This window comes from Jaculus jaculus, chromosome 17 (assembly GCF_020740685.1).
Source record: "Jaculus jaculus isolate mJacJac1 chromosome 17, mJacJac1.mat.Y.cur, whole genome shotgun sequence".
In the NCBI taxonomy this organism is placed as follows: Eukaryota; Metazoa; Chordata; class Mammalia; order Rodentia; family Dipodidae; genus Jaculus; species Jaculus jaculus.
The window spans coordinates 18375145-18397869 of NC_059118.1; the positions used below are offsets into that span (position 1 = coordinate 18375145).

Consider the following 22725-nt stretch of genomic DNA (forward strand, 5'->3'; position numbering starts at 1 on the left):
AGAGAGCAAGAGAGAATAGGTGCACCAGGGCTATAAAGCCAAGTAGGCCTGGCAAGGTGGGTACACCTTTAATCCCAGTACTAGGGAGGCAAACGTAGGTGGATTTCTGTGAGTTCAAGGCCACCCTGAGATTACATAGTGAATTCCAAGTCAGCCTGAGCTAGAGAGTGAAGCCTTACCGCAAAGAAATAAAAAATAAAAATAAGAAACCAGGTGGGATAGTGTACACTTGTAGTCCCAGTATTGGATAGGCTAAGGTAGAGAATTACAAGTTCCGGGCTAGTTTGGGATACATAGTAAGACTATGTCCATCTGCCTCAACCCCCCCCAAAAAATGAGTATAAAGAAACTCAAAGGCTGAAGAAAGATCATCTTCAGCTACATAGTGATTTTGAGGCCAGCATGGGATACACAAGAACCTTATATCAAAACAAATTTTTAGAACCGGGTGTGGTGGCACACACCTTTAATCCTAGTACTTGGGAGGCAGAGGTAGGAGGATTGCCATGAGTTGGAGGCCATCCTGAGACTACATAGTGAATTCCACATCACCCTGGGGTAGAATGAGACCCTACCTCAAAATAATTTTTGGGGGGGTGCTGGAAAGATGAATTAGCAGTTAAGGCGCTTGCCTACAAAGCCAGAGGTCATCGGTTCGATGCCCTAGGACCCATGGTTAAGCCAGGTACACAATGTGGCATATACATCTGGAGTTTGTACACAGTGGCTGGAGGCTCTGGCACACCTATTCTCTCTCTCTCTCTCTCTCTCTCTCTCTCTCTCTCTCTCTCTCCCCCTCTCCATCTTTCTCAAATAAACAAATAGAAATTCTTTCTCTCTTTCTCAGTATCTCTCTCTCTCTTCCTCTATCTCTTTCTCAAATAATAAAATAAAATAAATTTTTTAAAATATGGCTACAATTGGGATGGTGGTACACACCTTTAATCCCAGCACTTGGGAGGCAGAAGTAGGAGGATCGCCATGAATTCGAGGGTACCCTGAGACTACAGAGTGAATTCCAGGTCAGCATGGCCTAGAGTGAGTCCCTAGCTCGAAAACCCCAAAAAAAAAAAAAAAAAAAGTATCTCAGATGCTAGAGTGCCTATCATGCAGGAACTTCAGCACTGCATTAACTTTCTTTTATGTTTTTCGTTTTCTTTTTTCATGGTAGGGACTCACTTTAGCCCAGGCTGACCTGGAATTCACTATGTAGTCTCAGGGTGGCCTCAAACTCATGGCAATACTGCTACCTCTGCTTCCCAAGTGCTGGGATTAAAGGTGTGCACCATCACCCTCAGCTGCATAAACTTTTTTTTAAAAAAAATATTTATTTGTGAGAAAGAGAGAGAAATAGGCAGAGAGAGAGAGAGAGAGAGAGAGAGAGAATGGGTACTCCATGGCCTCCAGCTATTACAAACAAACTCCAGATGTGTGCATCACCTTGTGCATCTGGCTTATGTGGGTCCTGGGGAATTGAACCTAGGCCATTTGGCTTTGCAGGCGAATGCCTTAACTGCTAAAGCCATCTCTCCAGTCCTACTCTTTTTTTGTTTGTTTTTTTTCATGTAAGATCTCAGTCTAGCCCAGGCTGAGCTAGGATTCACTATAAATCCTTGGCTGGTCTAGAACTCATGGTGATTCTCCTGCCTCTGCCTATTGAGTGCTGGGATTAAATGTGTTGTGCCACCATGCCTGGCAACTATTTTTTTAAAACTATGTGACTGTGTGTGTGTGTGTGTACACACATGCACATGTTCCTGCCACTGCAAACAAATTACTTGAGAGAGAAAGAGAGAGAGAGAGAGAGAGAGAGAGAGAGAGAGAGAGAGAGAGATTGGGTGCACCAGGACCTGTAGCCGTTGGAAAGGAATTCCAGACATACGTGTCACCTTGCACATCTGGCCATGGATACTGGGGAATCCTGCCTAGGTCCTTAGGCTTCGTATGCACACACCTGAACTGCTAAGCTTATCTCTCTAGCACAGCCCTACAGTATCCACATGTAAATGGTGGGCATGCTGGGTGTAGTGGTGCATGCCTTTAATCCTAGCACTTGGGAGGCAGAGATAAGAGGAGTTCGAGGCCACCCTGAGACTCCATAGTGAATTCCAAGTTGGCCTGGGCTACAGTGAGACCCTACCTCGGAAAACAAAAACAAAACAACAACAACAACAACAAAAATGGTGGGCATGATGGTGCACTTCTGTGATCAGCTTTGGGAAGGTAGAAACAGGAAGAAGATTCCTGGGACTTACTGGGCAGCCAGTCTGTAGGTCAATGAGAGACTGCCTGGACAACAGTAGTTAATGTTCCTGGGGATGACACCTGAGGCTGTCTTCTGGCCTCCACATACAAATGTGAACAAGTACACACACATATAAATATGCACATACACATGCAGTACTTTAAAAATGTATGCATTTCAGAGTGAAACCCTACCTTGACAAACCAAATGCACAAAGTTGGTTGTGGTGGCACACACCTTTAATCCCAGCACTTGGGAGGATCGCTGTGAGTTTGAGGCCACCCTGAGACTCCATAGTGAATTCCCAGTGAGCCTGAACTAGAGTGAGACCCTACTTTTAAAAACCAAAAATGCATAAATAAATAAAATACAATAAAAATAAATAAATGTATGCATTTCAATATTAATCCACAATTGGTTGGATCCACAAATGTAGAACCTTCAGATACAGAGAGCCAACTGTATAGTTCAATTATTATTTACATAGCATTACTGTATGTAATGCAGAGATGGTTTAAAGTGTATGGGAGGATATACATAAGTTGTAATCAAGCACTATGCTATTTTATGAGGCATTTGAGCATCCATGAACTGTGGTATCCAAAGGAGGTCCTGGATCAAATTCCCCATGAAAACCAAGGCAAGAGTAAGGACATAAACAGCACCAACAGAATTCAAGCTCTTGCCTCAGCCCTGTGGAACAGAATGCCATCAGGTAGGCAAGAAATGTGGATAGCATCAGCTTCCAATATACATGAGCATAAATCATTACTTATAGAAGGTCCACTTGCTCACTGAGTCACCAAATGTTCATTCTAAAAGAATGTAGGGATGGGCTGAAGTGATGTCTTAGTGGTTAAGGTGCTTAGCTGTGAAGCCTAAGGATCGAGGTTCAATTCCCCGGGACCCACATAAGCCAGATACACAGGTAGTGCATGTGTCTGGAGTTTGTTTCCACTATCTGGAGGCCGTGGCACACTCATTCTCTCTCTCTGCCTCTTTCTCTCAAATAAATCAACACAAATAAAATACTTTTTTAAAAAGAAAAGAATGTAGGGCTGTACTGGAGAGATAGGTTAGCAGTTAAGGTGCTTGCTTGCGAAACCTAAGGACCTGAGTTCAGTGCCCTAGTAATCACGTAATGCCAGACACACAACATGACACATGCATCTGGAGTTCATTTGCAGTGGCTAGAGGCCCTGCGAATCTCTATCCCCTACCTCTTTCCCTCCCTCCCTTCCTTCTTCCCTCTTTGACTCTATATTTATTTGCTTTGTAATTAAAAAAAGAAAGAAAGAACGAAAGAAAAACAAAAACAGCTAGAGTGATGGCTCAGCTGTTAAGGCACCTGCCTCCCCAGTACTCCCTCTTAAGTGTCTTGCTCTGTTTGCAAATAAATATATTTTTTTCTTTATTAAAAAATGTTAATTATGGAAGTGATGTGAGTAAATAGGTGGATTAAGGTCTAAGTTATTGATGATTTTTTAAAATATTTATTTGGGCTAGAGAGATGGCTTTGCAGTTAAGGTGCTGGCCTATGAAGTCTAAGGACCCATGTTTGACTCCTCACATATCTTGTAAACCAGACATACAAGGTAACACATGTTGTGCACAAGCTGGCACTGTGTCTAGAGTTCAAGTCCAGTGGCCAGAGGTCCTGGCACACCAGTTCTGTTTTGTTCATGCATGCGTGTTCTCTCACATAAGTAAACAAATAAAAGCATTTAGTTTTTTATTTATTTATTTATTATTATTATTTGTTTTTCAAGGTAGGTTCTCACTCTAGCTCAGGCTGACCTGGATTTACTTTGTTGTGTCAGGGTGGCCTTGAACTCTCAGTGATCCTCCTACCTCTACCTCCTGAGTGCTGGGATTGAAGACATACGCCACCACGCCTGGCTTTATTTTTTATTTTTAAAAATATTTTCTTTACTTATGAGAGAGAGAGAGAGAGAGAATCTGGACGTGCCAGGGCCTCTAGCCACTACTAACGAACTCCAGACTTATGTGCTACCTTGTGCATCTGGCTTATGTGGGTCCTGGTGAATCGAACCTGGATCCCTTAGGCTTCACAGGCAAGTGCTTTAACTGCTAAGCCATCTTTCCAGCCCTACTTATTTATATTTTATGGGAGGGGGGAGTAAGGGGAAGAGAATGTGCACATCATGGCCTCTAGCCACTGCAACTGAACTCTAGAAGCATGCATGACCATGTACATCTGGCTTACATGGGTTCTAGGAAATTGAACCTGGGTCCTTAGTCTTCTCAGGCAAGTGCCTTAGCCATTAAGCAATCTCTAGCCCCCAAATAAAAATACTTCAAAAAAAATTAAAAACCAGGCTAACGTGATGGTTTAGTGGTTAAGGGCTTGCCTGCGAAGCCTAAGCACTCCGGTTTGACTCCCCAAAACCCACATAAGACAGATGCACATGGTGATGCATGTGACTGGAGTTCATTTGCAATGGTGTGCTCATCTCCCCTCATTACCTCGCTCTCCTCTCTCAAATAAATAAATGAAAATGCAATTCTTAAAAAAGAATTAAGGAAGCCGGGCATGGTGACTCATGCCTTTAATCCCAGCACTCAGGAGGCAGAGGTAGGTGGCTCCCCATGAGTTCGAGGCCACCCTAAGACTATATAGTGAGTTCCAGGTCAGCCTGGACTACAGTGAGACCCTACCTCAAAAAACAAAAACAAAAAAAAGAATTAAGGGCTGGAGAATTGGCTCAATGTTTAAGGTGCCTGCCTACAAAGCCTAAGGACCCAGGTTTAATTCCCCAGTACCTGTGTAAAGCCAGATGCACACGGTGGTGCATGGACACCCTGCTGCAAATAAATAAAATTTTTAAAAAATTTAAAAAGTTACCTCCGCCCCCCAAAAATACAGGCTGTAAATATGGTTCAATGGTTAAGGTGTTTGCCTGCAAAGACTAGTGATCCTGGCTTTATACCCCAGAAGTCCCATAAAGTCAGATGCACAAAGCGAAGCATGTGTTTGGACTTTGTAGCAGCTGGAAGCCCTGGCACACCCATTCTCTCTGTCTCCTCTCTCTCTGTGGTTATAAATAAATAAATTAATTAAAATATATTTTAAGCCAAGCATAGTGGTACACACCTATAATCTCAGCACTTGGGAGGCAGAGATAGGAGGATCACCATGAGTTCGAGGTAACCCTGAGACTACAACGTGAATTCCAAGTCAGCCTGGGCTAGAGTGAAACCCTACCTCGGAAAAAAAAGAAGATTAAAAAATATATTTTATTTATTTATTTTTTAAAATTTATTTATTTGAGAGTGACAGACAGAGAAAGAGGGCGAGAGAGAGAGAGAGAATGGGCACGCCAGGGCTTCCAGCCACTGCAAAAGAACTCCAGATACTTGCACCCCTTTGTGCATCTGGCTAACGTGGGTCCTGGAGAATGGAGCCTCGTACTGGGGTCCTTAGGCTTCACAGGCAAGTGCTTAACTACTAAGCCACTTCTCCAGCCCCAAAAATGTATTTTAAAAAAGCATTCTTTTTTGTTGCTCTTTGTCTGTTTGTTTTGAGATAGTTTCTCTCTTTGTAGCTGTATGTGGCTGATGGTACACACCTTTTATTCTAGCACTTGGGAAGCTGGGGTAGGAAGATAATAGTTTTAAAAGAATTTTTAAAAAATATTTTATCTAGCCGGGTGTGGTGGCACATGCCTTTAATCCCAGCACTTGGGAGGCAGAGGTAAGAGGATTGCCATGAGTTCAAGGCCACCCTGAGACTCCATAGTGAATTCCAGGTCAGCCTGAGCTAGAATGAGATCCTACCTCGAAAAACAAACAAACAAACAAAACACACACATACACACACACATATTTTTAATCTATTTATTTATTTATTTGACAGAGAAGGAGAGAGAGAATGAGAGAATGAGCATGCTAGGGCCTTCAGCCACTGCTAATGAACTCCTGACTCATATGCTCCCTTGTGCATCTGGCTGGTGTGGGTCCTGGGGAATCAAACCTGGGCCCTTTGGCTTTGCAGGCAAACTCCTTAACCAGTAAGCCATCTCTCCAGCCCAGAAGATAATATTTGAGGTCAGCTTGGGCTAGTGAGACCTTGTTTTAAAAAACAAAAGAGATGGCTGGAGAGATGGCTTAGGAGTTAAGGTGTTTGCTGCAAAGTCTAAGGACCCAGGTTTGATTCTCCAGTACCCATGTAAAGCCAGATGCACAAAGTCCTGCATGCGTCTGGAGTTTGTTTGCAATGACTAGAGGCCCTGATGTGCCCATGTTCACTCTCTCTCTTCTGTCTCTGCTAGCAAATGAATAAGTAATTTTTTTTAAATTTTTCTTTATTTATTTATTAGAGAGAAAGTGAGAGTGGGTACACCAGGGCCTCTAACCACTGCAAACAAACTCCAGACGCATGCAGTACTTTGTGTATCTGGCTTTGCATGGGTACTGGAGAATCAAACCTGGGTCCTTAGACTTCGCAGGCAAGGGCCTTAACCACTAAGCAATCTGTCCAGCCCACAAATAAAATATTTTAGAAAATCCCCCAAAGAAAATTGTAATTCATTCTTTAATGTTACAGCTATGTACATGTCATCATGTTTAGTATATAATCCTATCAACAAAAGTATTGGAGAGTGTTACAGTTTACCAGTTGATTCATTCCTATGAGCCAATCTAAGAATAGTGTTGAGGGGCTGGAGAGATGGCTTAGCAGCTACAGCATTTCCTTGCAAAGTCAAAGGGCCCCAGTTAGATTCCCCAGGATCCACATAAGTCATATGCACAAGAGGAGGGTGCATGCATCTGGAGTTCGTTTGCAATGGCTAGAGGCCCTGGCATCCCCATTCTCTCTCTCTGTCTTTCTCTCTCTGCCTCTTTCTCAGATAAATAAATGAATAAAATATATTTTAAAAAATTATAGTGTTGCGCTCCTAATGATACTGCTTTTTTGTTTGGTTAGGTAGAGTCTCACTCTAACCCAATTCGGTTTTAGGGAATAGCTTCAAGTTTGTCAGAAAATGAGTATCTGGGATGAATATTCTGTATCTTCTACTGAATGATTTATGATATTGTTTGTTCTTTTTTAATTTTTTCTATTGACAGCTTCTGTAATTATAAACAAAAACCCATGGTAATTCCCTTCCTCTCCCCACTTTCCCCTTTGAAACTCCACTCTCTATCATAACGCTTACCCCTCTCTATCAGTATGTCTTTTATTGTGATATCATCATCTTTTCCTCCTATTATAGTCTTGTATACATACTGTGAGGTCATGTATATCCTGGCCATTTTGTGTCTGGAGGAGTGCATTGTAAGGAGTTCCACCTTTCCTTTGTCTCGTACGTTCTTTCCATTACCTCTTTTGCAATGGATCCTGAGCCTTGGAAGTTGTAATAGAGATGTGAAGATATTTGGGGCTGAAGAGATGACTTAGCGGTTAAAGGTGCTTGCAAAGCCTGCTGGCCCAGGTTTGTTTCCCTATTACCCACATAAAGTTAATGCACAAAGTGGCACATGCATCTGGAATTTTTTTGCAGCAGCAAGAGGCTCTGAATCGCTGTTGAGACACACACACACGCTCCACTCTCAAATGAAAATATTTTTAGTTATTTAATTAATTTTTATTTATTTGAGGTAGAGGAAGATTCGGAGTGCTAGGGCTTCTAGCCATTGCAAAGAAACCCCAGATGCATGCACTACCATGTGCATCTGGCTTGGGTGGGTGCAGGGTATTGAACCTGTGTCCTTAGGCTTTGCTAGCAAATGCTTTAACCACTAACCCATCTCCCAAGCCAGCTCAGAAATTGGGTTTCTTTTTTTCTTTTCCTTCCTCTCCCCGCCCCCCGCCCCAGGACACAGTTAATGTAGCATAGACTGAGCCTGAACTTGCTAATGTGGTTGTAGATGACCTTGAATGTCTAATCCTCCTGAATGCTGAGATCATATGCATGTGCTACCACATCAAAAGTTTATGCAGTGGCTAGAGAGATGACTTAGCAGTAAAGCACTTGCCTGTGAAGCCTAAGAACCCCGGTTCTAGGCTCGATTTCCCAGGATCCACGTAAGCCATATGCACAAGGGGCACATCCTCTGAAGTTTGTTTGTAGTGGCTGGAGGTCCTGGCACATCCATTCTCTCTTTCTCTCTGCCTCTTTCTCTCTCTGCCTCAAATAAATAAAAATAAACAAAAGAAAGAAAAAGTTTATGCAGCTGAGCATGGTGGCACACACCTTTAATCCCAGCACTTGGGAGGCAGAGGTAGCAGGATTGCCATGAGTTTGAGGCCATCCTGAGACTGCATAGTGAATTCCAGGTCAGCTTGGGCTGGAGTGAAACCCTACCTTGAAAAAATGAAAAAGGAAAATGTTTCTGCAGTGCTGGGGTTCCTGCATGGTAGATAAGCACTCTAATATCTGAGCTACATCTTTTTTTCTTTTTCTTCAAAGTATGGTTTCGCTCTAGTCTAGGTTGAACTGGAATTCACTATATAGTCTCAGGGTGGCCTCAAACTCATAGCAATCATCCCACCTCTGCCTCGAGTGCTAGGATTGAAGGTGTGTGCCACCACACTCAGTAGAAATTTTACTTTTTTTTTTTTGAGGTAGGGTCTCTCTCTAGTTCAGGCTGACCTGAAATTCACTATGTAGTCTCAAGGTGGCCTCAAACCCACAGTGATCCTCCTATCTCTGCCTCCTGAGTGCTGGGATTAAAGGCATGTACCACTACGCCTGACAAAATTTTACTTTAAAAAAAAAAATTTGTTGTTATTTTTATTTATTTATTTGAGAGTGACAGAGAAAGAGGCAGAGAGAGAATGGGCATGCCAGAGCCTCCAGCCACTGCAAACGAACTCCAGACGTGTGTGCCCCCTTGTGCATCTGGCTAACGTGGGTCCTGGGGAATCGAGCCTCAAACCGGGGTCCTTAGGCTTCACAGGCAAATTCTTAACTGTTAAGCCATCTCTCCAGCTCTACTTTTCTTTTTCTGAACAATTTTTTAAAATATTTTTTAGATTTATTTATTTGACAGAGAAAGAAGGAGAGAGAGCAAGAGAGAGAGAGAGAGAGAAATGGGCGCACAAGGGCCTCCAGCCACTGCAAACGAACTCTAGATTCATGCGCCCCCTTGTGCATCTGGCTAATGTGGGTCCTGGGGAATCGAACCTGGGTCCTTTGGCTTTGCAGGCAAATGCCTTAACCACTAAGCCATTCCTCCAGCCTGAAATTTTGCTTATTTATTTATTTATTTGAGAGCAGCAGACAGAGTGAGAAAGGCAGAGAGAGAGAGAGAGAGGGAGGGAGGGAGGGAGAGAGAATGGGCGCGCCAGGACTTCCAGCCACTGCAAATGAACTCCAGACACATGCGCCCCCTTGTGCATCTGGCTAACATGGGTCCTGGGTCCTGGGGAACCAAGCCTCGAACCGGGGTCCTCAGGCTTCACAGGCAAGCCCTTAACCCCTAAGCCATCTCTCCAGCCCAAATTTTACTTTTTTAATTAACTGTTTTTGTTTTTTTTTTTTTTTTTTGTGGTAGGGTCTCACTCTAGCCTAGGCTGACCTGAAATTTACTATATAGTCTCAGGGTGGCCTTAAACTCAGGGCGATTCTCTTAACACTGCCTCCAGAGTGCTGGGATTAAAGGCGTGTGCCACCATACCCAGCTTTTTAAATTTTTTATTAACTGTTTTTATTTATTTATGAGCTGAGAGAGAGAGCAGAAGAAAGAGAAAGAGAGAATATGGGGATGCCAGGGTCTCTTGCCACTGCATACTATTATGTGCCATTTTGTGCATCTGATGTTATGTGGCTGCATTGGGGAATTGACCTAGGCTGGCAGGCTTTCAAGTAAACGCCTTTCAAGCTGCTGAGCTGTCTTCCCAGCCCTAAACTTTTAAACAATATTTTATTTATTAGAGAGAGAATGAAAGCACAAGAGTGGGCACACCAGTACCTCCACCCACTGCAAAAGAATTCCAGACACATGTTGTACCTTGTGCATCTGGCATATGTGGGTACTGGGGAATTGAATCTGTGTCCTTTGGCTTCACAGGCAAGCAACTTAACCACTAAACCATCTCTCCAGCCCTAGACAGAGGCTTTTAATGGCAGTTTCAGTATGCCAGCAAGATGCATTAAATCACTGGCTATGGGGTAATTAGCTCAAAATCCTCTTTCCTTTCAGGAATCTGCGAGGATGAGTTTTTCAAACTTATCAAAGTATGGTTTTTCGGTAACTAGCTCTCATCCTACAGTTATGTAGGGGTTTGTTAAGAGTCACATTAGTACAAAAGTCACGCCTGTCAACTTTATCAGAAAATTTCAAGGGTGTTAGCAGCTGTATGTTGGGAACCTGGATCATTGATCAAGTCTCTTTATGATAACCATAGATGGGAACTAACTGGTATATATAGTACCTGTGGTTGGGTATTGATTATCTGTTGTATATAAGTGGCCCAGTGGGCAGTTGAATAGCCTATCTCTGCAATGTTACGGAATACCAGTTCTCTGATCCATCCCTGGATGGTGGTTCACCTCTGGACTAGCACATGGCTGGACTAGTGTGATGTGCGTTTGTTCTGAGTACCAATTTCCCACTTAGACACTACTAACTTTATATAATCTTAGAACAGTGTTGAATGTCCCTTAGTTTGTGCTAGGGTCAAGGCAACAGGACAAAATATTTGTAGATCATATTTTTCTTCCCATTGAAAATGAAATGGTTTTGTAACTTATGTAGGAAGCAGATACATTTTTAGTGTGCACTAGAAGTAAGCAGCGCTGGATTTGAACAGTTAAAAATACAAATATGGGGATATTGGGGCAGATTTGATAACAAGTAACAGAGATAGCTGACTGATCTTTTCTCGCTGGTGGTGCTTCATAACAGGAGCACAGAGGCACTGAATATGTTTTTCTCATTGTATCCCTGAAAACAAAAGTCATTTCCATATGCAGGTGTGATGGCTCATGCCTGTAACCCCAACTCTCAAGAGGCTAACGCCTCTGCTACAAACTTCAGGCCAGTCCAAGCTACGTAGAGAGTATATGCCTAGTCAGGGTTACAGTTACACAGCAAGATATTCCCCCACCCAAAAAAAAAAAAAAAAATCATTACTACGTAGCATGTGGAATAACAGAGGCCTAGAAACATGTAGTTTGAGATCACATAATGAGTTGGTTCTTAAGCTTCTGAAGTACGTACAGGATTGTAGAGGTTATTTTCCTTGTCGGATGCTCCAGTGAAGAGCATCATTACAATTGAGATGACACTGACCGAGCCCCATTGTATGCCAGATACTGTACTAGGGTTGGGGGTACAGGAATTAGAGAGAGAGAGAGAGAGAGAGAGAGAGGGGCTTCAGTCTGTAGTCTGGAGCTCCAGTTCAGGTGGTGCTTTTCTGCTGATTGATCCTTCTGCCATAACTGCTGTCTTTCTTGCCTGGTGAAGTGTTCTTGGGTAAAGCAGATTTGCAAAGGCTTTTTATTTCATTTTTTTAAAATAATCATTCTTTTTTATTATTTATCTATTTACTTGAGAGAGAGAGAGAGAAAGAGAGAATGGACATACCAGGTCCTCCAGCCACTGCAAACGAACCCCAGATGCACATGCTACCTTGTGCATCTGTCTTCTGTAGATTCTGGGGACTCGAACCAGAGTCCTTTGGCTTTGCAGGCAAAGGCCTTAACTGCTAAGCTATCTCTCCAGCATGCAAGGCTTTTTATTTTTTAATTTTTTAAAATTTTTATTTATCTATTGATTTGACAGAGAAAGGGGGAGAGAGAAAGAATGGGCACACAAGGGCCTCCAGCCACTGCACACAAACTCCAGATGCGTGCATCCCTTTGTGCATCTGTGTAACGTGGGTCTTGGGGAATTGAACCTGTGTCCTTTGGCTTTGTAGGCAAACACCTTAACCTCTAAGCCATCCCTCTAGCCTGCACAGCTTTTTTTGTTTGTTTGTTTTTGAGGTAGTATCTCACTCCAGCCAAAACTCACCTGGAATTCACTATGTAGTCTCAGTGTGGCCTTAAACTCAGAACTCCAAGCGAACCTTCTGCCTCTGCCTCTGCTGGGATTAAAGGCATGTGCCACCATAACCAGCTTCTAGATTTTTGTTTTTAAGTCCTGACCTTCTTTTATTTTATTTTATTAGTATTTCAAGGTAGGGTCTCACTCTAGCCCAGGCTGATCTGGAACTCACTATGTAGTTTCAGGACAACTTTGAACTCACAGGGATCCTCCTACTTCTGTCTCCCAAGTGCTGGGATTAAAGGTGTATGCCACCATGCACAGATTTTTTAACTTTTTATTTATTTTGAAGTAGGGTCTTACTGGAACCTATGTAGTCCCAGGCTGGCCTGGAACTCACAGCAATCCTTCTACCTTTGCCTCCCAAGTGCTAGAAGTAAAGGCCTGATCCTCTCATATGTCATAGTTGGAGTGTGTATTCTATGCTTTTCAAAGTCAACCAATAGCCTCTAGGAAATTCAGGTTGGTCTTTCTTATGCTAATTGTTTTTTCTATATCATTTTGAAATGGCCATTTCAATTGTTTAAGTAAAATGTTTCTTACAATTATTAGGAAAGCTGGGCCTGTTGTAGACTTGACTTGAAGTATCTGGGTTTATGCTTGTCAGCATTACTCAATCAACTCTTTCAGGAGCTTTAACTAAAGAGTTTTGAAGTTAGTTATTACTCATCAGGTCCTTGTTTTCTGTACCATGTTCCTCCTTAAGTACCTGGTTAGCTTTTTACATAGATACTTTTTTGGGAGGAACAGGCAACTAGATGGTTAATGAAGGCAGGGGTTTGAAATTTTCTTTTCTTACTTTTTTTATTGTTAGAAGTAGGGTCTTCCTGTAGCCCAGGCTAACTTGGAATTCACTATGTCGTCTCAGGGTAGCCTTGAACTCATGGCAGTCCTCCTACCTCTGCTTCCTGAGTGGTGGGATTAAAGGCATGTGCCACCATGTTCAGCTCTGAAATTTTCTTTCTTTTAAAAAGATATTTTATTTGAAAGAGTGTGAGAGAGAGAAACACACACACACACACACACACACACACACACAGAAAGAAAGAGAGAATGGGCTCGTCAGTGCCTCCAGCCACTGCAAACAATCTCTAGGCACATGTGCCCTCTTCTGCATCCATCTTCATGTGGGTACTGGGGAATTGAACTTGGGTCTTTTAGGCTTTGCACATAAGCCCTTTAACTTCTGGGCCATCTGTCCAGCCTGGGGTTTGAAATTTTATTTATTTATTTTTTATTTTTATTTTTTTGTTCATTTTTATTTATTTATTTGAGAGTGACAGAAAGAGGCAGATAGAGAGAATGGGCACACCAGGGCCTCTAGCAACTGTAAAGAATTCTAGGCGTATGTGCTGCCTTGTGCAACTGGCTAACGTGAATTGTGCCTTGAACCCCCGGGTGTCCTTAGTTTTGTTTTTGGTTTTGTTTTTTTTTTGTTTTTTGTTTTTTTGGTTTTTTTTTGAGGTAGGGTCTCACTGTAGCCCAGGCTGACCTGGCATTCACTGTGTATTTTTAGGGTGGCCTCAAACTCATGGCAATCCTCCTACCTCTGACTCCCATGTACTGGGATTAAAGGCATGTACCAGCACACCCGGTTCTGAAATTTTCTTTCAATTAAAAAGATACTTTTTTTTGAGAGAGTAAGAGACAGAAAGAGAGAAAGAATGGGTGCATCAGGGCCTCTAGCCACTGCAAATGAACTCTAGGCACATGTGCCTTTTTGTGTATCTGTCTTTATGTGCATACTGGGGAATTGAACTTGGGTCCTTAGGCTTTGCACACAAGCCCTTTAACTCCTGAGCCATCTGTCCAGCCTGGAGTTTGAAATTTTTTTGTTACTTGTTTAGATTCTCTTTTTCCTTGCCCTGTTCTTATCCTTCTCAGCTGCTTAAAAAAAAAAAAAAAAGCATATTCATAATTTCTTTGAAGTTTGTGCATTTAAGTTAGAAAATGGAGTCAGGTAGGCTTTTTTTAATAGTCAAATAAGTACAAACAAAGACCCTTCACCTACCAGACTTCTTCCCAGCACGGGACTTTTGAATGAAAAGGTAATGCAGAGCCAGGCATGGTGGCACATGTCTTTAATCCCAGCACTCAGGAGGCTGAGGTAGGAGATTACTGGAGTTCATAGCCAGCCTGTGCTACAGGGTGAGTTCTAGGTAAACATGGGTGAAACTGAGACCTTGCCTCAAAACAAACAACAACAAAAAAAGGAAGGAAGAAAGGAAAGAAAGAAAAAAGGAAGAGAAAAAGGTAATATAGTAGACTATTTGTTACTCCCATTGGTAAAAATCTGTCTGTGGAACTGTTAACAGTGTTTACCATTTTAATTCCAAGCAAGTCCAAACCACAAGGTTCATTGATGGCTTCAGAATTTTACTTTTCTATGTGGAATAACTTTAGTACCAATTAGAACTTTCCCTGTGAATTACAAATTTACATTTGGGAAACAATAACAATTTAAAAAAACCCAGAATATCCTACTACAGCAATACAGCCATTTTATTCATTTACAGTTGTATTGCATTTCATGTATTTTGAGATTTTTGTGTATTCACCTGTAGTTGCTTGAACCCTGACCCACCTTCCCCACGTCCCCTGCCCTGTTTTCCCTCTCACTGGATGACCATAGAGGTGGGAATGAGGCTTGGCTATGGCTTCAATTGATTTCTGTCTCCAAGTTTCTCTGAGTGTGAGCATTTACTGTGCTGGCTGTGCTTCTGTTATTTAAAGCAATATATTTTTCATACATTATGGCCCTTAAATGCAAGCCAACCTCTTCATCTGGTGTCAACCAAAGGAAAGTGATCTGTTGCAACGCTGGAGGAAAAACTGGCAATGTTGGACTTACCTATATTGAAAGATGGTATGTTGTTCTTCACCTTGGGCTCCAATATGATTCTGACTGCATGGTTTTTATCTCGTATGCTGATTTTTTTCCCTCTAACCTCTGAGTTAGATTCAGTTTCTTAGAATTTAATTCCAGTCCTTTTTATTCATTTTTTAAACTTTTAAATTTTGTATACCATCCTATTATTACATTATTTAAATTGTCATCATTTGTAATATGATTTTTAGTTTTTGTCTTTTCAAAAGAATTTGGAGAGCCAGTAGAGTTTTCGTGAAAGCAAGTACTTTCTATATTGCTTAATTAATCCCATTCACAGTGATTCTGCTGTAGATGTTTAAAATAGGAGTAACTAATATATTGCTGATTTCAATATTTCTCAACTGTAGGGCTTAGTTGTACTCAGGCATATGGGATTCATTCTGCATTTGGGCTATGTAGGCTTGAAATTCTGGTTTATTTAAATCAATATAGGGAGCCGGGTATGGTGGCACACCAGTACTTGGGAGGCAGAGGTAGGAGGATCACTGTGCGTTCCAGGCCACCCTGAGACTACATAGTGAATTCCAGGTTGGCCTGGGCTACAGTCAGATCATTCCTCGAAAACCAAAATAAACAAACATAGGGTCTTATTAAAAGTGAAAGTCAGGGCTGGAGAGATGGCGGAGCAGTTAAGAGTGCTTCCTGCGCAAGCATGAGGGCCTAAGGGGACCTGGGACTGCTTGAGTTCAAATTCCCAACATTTATGTAAACAGCTGGGCATGGTCTTGCACAGCTCTAACCTTTGGGGAGCAGAGACTCCATAATTGCTAGGTTTATAAAACTGCCCATGCTCAAGGTAAAACACACAGATGAATGGTGGAGGTACCTGTGTTCACCAACTGCCACAGGTGCATTCATGGACTTTCCATATAGGCATATACACATGTATAATCTCCCCGCATACCACCACCACACATACTATACACATGCCAAAAAAAAAAGTAAAGAATAAAAGGCTTGGCTGGGCATAGAGGCACACAGCTATAGTCCCAGCTGATCAATTGACTGGGCAGGAGGATAATGGGTTCAAGCTGCATGGTCTACCAAGTGAAAGCAAGGTCAGCCTGGGAGACAGGTGGGGAGGTATGCTAAGCAGGAGCATGACTCAGAGAATGAGTATCACTCCAGTCTGATCTGCATATTGAATTCCAGGTCTGCCAGGGCTGGGCTGTAGAGAGACTCCTGTCTCAAAAACAAACAAACAAACAAACAAAGTCTGCCTAGGAAATTCAGTAAGACCTTGTCTGAAAGTAAGAGTGATAGCTCAGGGATGGAGCTCTTGCCTAGCATGTGCAAGGTTCAGTCCCCAGTACTGGGGGAAGGGGTAGTGAAATGCTAGAGCCTTGTTCTAACAGATTCTGTGTAAGTATTATTTAGTATCAATGTCTTCTAGCAACTTCTAAAAATCTCTATTATTCAACAATGAATTTTGAATGTAAAGAAACCTGGTATCAAGATTGGGTACTTTAGTCAGGTGTGGTGGTGCATGCCTTTAATCCCAGCACTCAGGAGGCAGAGAAAGGATTGCCATGAGTTCGAGGTCACCCTGAGACTAGAGAGTAAATTCCAGGTCAGTCTGGGCTAGAGTGAGACCCTACCTCGAAAAACTAAAGAAAAATCAGCTGGGCGTCAGAGGATCGCTACGTGTTAAAGGCCCATCCTGAACCTAATTCCAGGTTAGCCTGACATAGAGTGAGACCCTACCTGTGAATTCGAGGCCACCCTGAGTCTACATAGTGAATAATAGGTCAGCCTGGGCCAGAGCAAGACTCTACCTTGAAAAACCACACACACAAAAAAATTATGTTCTTTTTTGATAGCTAGTTTCATGCATAAGAATCAGAGTGTTGGCTAGAGAATTTAACATTATTGCAGGATTGAGATACAGGTATTCTTTGATGCTCATTATATCTCCTACAGACTATATGTTTATCTTCCTTGTGATTTTAGGACCAAAGCCTGGTTATTCTTTACTAAAGTATAAATGTTCTCATGAATCTTCATCTTTTCCAACAGATTCTGTGTGTTCCTCTGGGCCAAGGTGGTCCTTTCCTTTAGCAAAGGAAGGAAACTCGGGGTTTTGCAATTTAGTGTTAGTTGTCCATGTTTTTCATTTTGGAAGTTGTGGAGAAGGTTGCTTTGTTTACATCTGGGAACTCCTTTAATATGTTTTATATTGGTAATCAGAGCATTTAAGAGAACATCTGCTTGTCCTATGGTGATCCCTTTTTGACTGTAGAAGCTTTTGAATGTTTGCATAAGATAGGCTGTGATAAAAGGCATCTTCTGTTCTCTATGTTAGTGTGAAGGGTTTCAAAGAATAGTTAGAGCCATTTGCAAAATGCAGAGTGTATCCTGTGTTCACTGAGTTTGATTAGGAAAATGCACTTGAAAATAACAGATTTCCATTGTTAATGGCATAAGCACCAATACATATAGTGAAGTATTTTAGTTTCTTTATAAAATTAGTAATCAATGGCTGGAGAGATGGCTCAGTGGTCAAGGCACTTGCCTCCAAAGCCTAATTAATGACCGAGGTTCAGTTCCCCAGTACCCACCCAGAACCAGATGCAGGGAGTGGTGCATGCATCCAGAGTTCATTTACAGTGGCTAGAAGCCCTGTTGCACCCATTTTCTCACACACACACTCTGTCTCTTTCCTTTCAAATAAATAAAAGTAAAAGCAAAAAGTTAGTAATCAAGCTAGGCATGGCAGCACATGCCTTTAATCCCAGCCTAGGTAGGCAGCAATAGGATCACCATGAGTTTTAGGCCACCCTGAGACTGCATACTGAATTCTAGGTCGGCCTGGGCTACAGTGAGACCCTACCTCAAAAACAAACAAACAAACAAAAAAATAGTTAATAGAGGAAACTGATTTTATGGTAAGTTTAAATAGATTTTGGTCAAAACTCTGAAATTAGGATGGAAAATCTTATCTCACCTAGCACTTGGGACACAGAGTAGGAGGATGGCTGTGAGTTCAAGGCGAGTCTAGGACTATATAGTGAGCTCCAGGTCAGCCTGGGCTAGAATGAGACCCTACCTTGAGAGTGAGTAGGGAGGAGAAACTATCTCTCAGGCTAAAATAGTACTGGGATTTTTAGTTTTTAGTAGCTTATGTTTTTTTCTTCTTTACTCTTCCTAAAACTCAAAGCAAGGCTCCTCCTATATCATTGTAAGATTTCATGGAATATTTATAAGTCTGAAATTAATGTTATTACTGTCATAATATTTTAGGCCAGTTCACTTCATGTAACAAGTCTAACCCATCTCACCAAATTTGGTGTGTTTTTAAAGTATACTTTGCTTTTCTTGTTTTTGTTTTTTTTTTTTGTTTTTTCAAGGTAGGGTCTCACTCTAGCCCAGGCTGACCTGACCTGGAATTCACTATGGAGTCTCAGGGTGGCCTCGAACTCACAACGATCCTCCTACCTCTGCCTCCCGAGGGCTGGGATTAAAGGCGTGCGCCACCACGCCCAGCATACTTTGCTTTTATTTATTTATTTATTTATTTTTAATTTATTTATTTTAGTTTTTTTGAGGTAGGGTCTTGCTCTAGCCCAGGCTGACCTAGAGTTTGTAGCCTTAGAGTGGCCTCAAACTCATGGCAAATCTCCTACCTCTGCCTCCTAAGTGCTGGGATTAAAGGTATGTGCCCCCACACCTGGCTAATTTTTATTTTTATTTATTATTATATTTTAGTTTTGGTTTTTCAGGGTATGGTCTCACTCTAGCTCAAGCTGACCTGGAATTTATTATGTAGTCTCAGCATGGCCTTGAACTCATGGCAGTCTTCTACCTCTGTCTCCCAAGTGCTGGGATTAAAGGCGTGATCCACCATACCCAGCTAATTTTTATTTTTTTATTATTTTTAATTTTTGTTTTTTGAGGGAGGGTCTCACTCTAGCTCAGGCTGACCTGGAATTTACTATGTAGTCCCAGAGTGGCCTCAAACTCACATTGATCCTATTACCTCTGCCTCCTGAGTGCTGGGATTAAAGGCATGCGTCACCCTGCCCGGCTAATTTTAATTTTTTTTATGACAGAGAGAATATTGGTGTGCCAGGGCCTCCATCCATTGCAATCAAACTCCAGACACGTGTGCTACCTTGTACACATGTGCAACTTTGAATGCTTATACCACCTTGGTGTCTGTCTTACGTGAGATATGGAGAGTCAAACATGAGTCCTTAGGCTTTGCAGTCAAGTGCCTTAATTGCTAAGTCATCCCTCCAACCCTACTTTTACTATTATTTTTTTTAAATATTTTATTTATTGATTTGACAGAAGAGAGAGGGAGAGGATGAATATGGGCATGTCAGGGCCTCCAGCCACTGAAAATGAACTCCAGATACATGCACCCCCTTGTGCATCTGGCTAATGTGGGTCCTGGGGAACTGAACCTGGATCCTTTGGCTTTGCAGGCAAACGCCTTACCTTATAAGCCATCCCTCCAGCCCTACTTTTATTTGTTTTGAAAAAAGGTTTCATGTAGTTCAGGCTGGCCTTGTGATCCTCTTACCTTAGCCTCCTAAGAGCCAGAATCAAAGGTGCATGCCACCAAGCCATCTTTTTATTTAAAAAAATAAAAACTATCTATCTATCTATTTATTTATTTATTTTTAAGTAAAGAGAGAGAGATGAAAGAGAGAATGGTGTGTCAGACCCTTCAACCACTGCAAATGATCTTCAGATGCTTGCTCTACTTTGTGCATGTAGCTTTACATGAGCGCTGGGGAATTGAACTTAGGTTGATAGGCTTTGCAAGCAAGTGCCTTAACCACTGAGCCATCTCTCCAGTCCCCACCTTCTTTCCCTCTCTGTTCCCCCCCCCCCCGAGGTAGGGTCTCACTCTAGGTCAGGCTGAACCTGGACTTTGTTCTGTATTCTCAGCGTGGTCTTGAACTCACGATGATCCTCCTCCCTCTGCCTCCCAAGTGGTGGAATTAAAGGGGTCCGCAACCACGCTGGGCTCCCTCTCAGTCTTTTGCTGATGCTGGGAATTGAATCCAGAACTTCACGCTCCACTGAGCTACACTTCTAGCCAATTTATACTTTTTACTACTGTCATTTTGGCCTTTGATACCTTCATTTACTGATACCAGTTTTCTTGATATTCGTATTTTGTGCTCAGAATTCACAAAGATTTGTGTTAGGTTTTTTTCCCCCCTGCCTTTTATTTCTCATCTGAATAAATCACATCTTTGGGCTCTCCCCCCCACTTCCATTCTATTTGCACAGTGTATCTTAGAGATGAGCTTCTTTATTTTACAAGGTAGTGAAGGAAGCATGAAAGCCAGTTGTGAGACATTGCAGTGGCAGTCATACTCTTGTAGATATAGGGTGGCAGTATCAGGACCTATTGGATAGGTTGGTAATTAGCAGCCTGTAAATCCCATGACTTTCTACTCTCATGGGTCATTAGAACCTCAGGCCTGTGCTGCAGATGATTGTTGCTCAGCATTAAGGTGAAGGGTATTTTATAACTCTAATGATCAACATAGCCATTAAACATGTAATTGATTGCTAACACTGCTCTTTCTCCCAGCCTGCCCATCATAAGTTTTTTGTGCGTAAGCACAATTTTAGATCCAGATGTTCATATTTATGCTATCATACTTCCTTTTGTAAAGATTTTAGTTGGTTTATGACTTGAGTTGTTTGAAATAAGGGGGAGGAAGGAGACCCGAAAAGGTCTGTTTCTTGTCAATGAGAAGCCTCCTTTGGTGTCTAAGCAGAATAGTTAGTTGCCTCAGTCTGTCATCACATCTCTCTGAAGGTGGTCTCTGTCTTGGGATAATTATTTCTCCTGCTTCTCTATGGATATATATATATTTCCAGATACTTTTCTGCTCTTGACTGTTTTTCCAGAAGATTTGACCTGTGGTTAAAATGTTTGGGTTCCCGCATGAATTTTCTGTGGGATTATCCAATTGTGGGGCATCCTTGCCTAATTGACAGTGATTTTTAAAAAGGTGGGAGGGGCAGAGGATCTCCCGGTTAATCGGAAAAGCCATTTCAGAATGAAGCTCAAAGTTCAGAAACATCCCAACTTTCCTTCAGCACTTTTTTCTGTTTGTTGTAGAAACTCGGCCTGATGTAGAGGAGGGAGGGCATAGGTGGGAGGGCTCGTGTTAAAGGGTTTCAGAAACAGGGGATGTAAGTGTTTCTTTTGTGTTTGCAAGGCACTAACACCACTCCCGTCTGTATTTAAATGCTGTCCCCAGGTTACGACTATGGCTATGTCTGCGTGGAGTTTTCACTCTTGGAAGATGCCATCGGATGCATGGAGGCCAACCAGGTTGCTTTATACTTCGGTCAAATGATGCTGGAAGGATATATTTTTTATACACGGGGAGGGAGGTTATAAATAACTTGACTCTGGAAAGGTACAAGAAATCAACCTTTGGAGCATACTACATTTCTATGAAAAATCCGTTCTGAGGATAAACATTTTATAAAGCTAGGAAGGTCTCTGTATAAAAGTTAATGGGTACAGAGTGATATTTTAAAAACTAGATTCCAGTTGCAGTTTGACTAGATTCCAAAAACGGTATATGGAATAATGTGATGGATCTGGAGCACTTATCTCTGAAGTGTGACTTAAGATTTATGGGATCTTGATGCAAAGAATGAACCTTGATTATCTGATACTCTAAGGATCTTCTAGAATGGAAATTCTGTTTCAATGCTCACACCTTGATGTAGGATGAAGATCATTGATGGCAACTCTTATGGTACAAAGGTCCTATTTACATGTGTTAGTTTTTCAAAGTGCCTTTGGAGAAAAGGAATGGATGGTTCATGTCTATCCCATTTGTTGTTCTCTGCTAATTGGCGTTTTGTGCTCAGGTCAGTTGCATATAGTCAGAACTGGTGAATCTTGAATCTGTCTTACCTTAGCATTGGAACCTTCTGGAGTTATTTATTGGGTCTGCCACCTACAGTTGTCTTCTGTGTTTGTAATTGAACCCTGTCTGGTAGTTTTGGGGATGAATTACTAAATCCTTTTTATGGTTTTTCCTTGGAGAAGGCAGTTTATTTTGTCTTACACCCTCCATCTTAAAGTGAGAAAAAGGAGCTTAGGGATCTAGTTTGCTACATAACAACTGTCTACACTGTCTATAGTTAAGTGTGTGAATGTATGGAGTGCAGCATCATAAATAAAGGCTGGGTCAGAGAAGAGTAATTACATGAGACCTTTTCCTTTCTGTTGCCTAATGTCCTTTCATCAGCTTTGTTCTGGTCAATATACTTACTGTTTCCTCCTTTGGGAGTTGTTTCCCCTTGTGAGAATGGAGATGATACATTCAGTACTTTGGTGGGTTTCTTTCTCTCTCTCATTCTCTTTTTCTTTCTTTCTGTCTATTCTTCAAGGTAGGGTCTTGCTCTAGCCCAGACTGACCTGGAATTCACTATGTAGTCCAGAGTAGCCTCAAACTCATGGCAACCTTCTTACCTTTGCCTCCACCTTGGGAGCAAGTATTAATTAGTGATACCTATACCTTTTTTTTTTTTTTTTTTGAGGTAGGGTCTCACTCTGGCCCAGCCTGACCACACCTGGCTGAGA

General features: G+C 41.9%; 1 protein-coding gene across 3 annotated transcripts in view; it reads left to right on the forward strand.

Annotated features, from left to right (window-relative positions):
• The window catches only part of Rbm6 (RNA binding motif protein 6), a 123705-nt gene that overhangs the window by 35257 nt on the left and 65723 nt on the right, over positions 1-22725 (forward strand). The window contains exon 6 of one of the 3 annotated variants that reach the window (XM_045136714.1): positions 21383-21456. The exons of the other annotated variants lie outside the window; for them this stretch is intronic. Coding sequence (XP_044992649.1) covers positions 21383-21456 — 74 coding nt within the window. The remainder of the gene's footprint in view (positions 1-21382; positions 21457-22725) is intronic. 3 annotated transcript variants of the gene reach the window in all.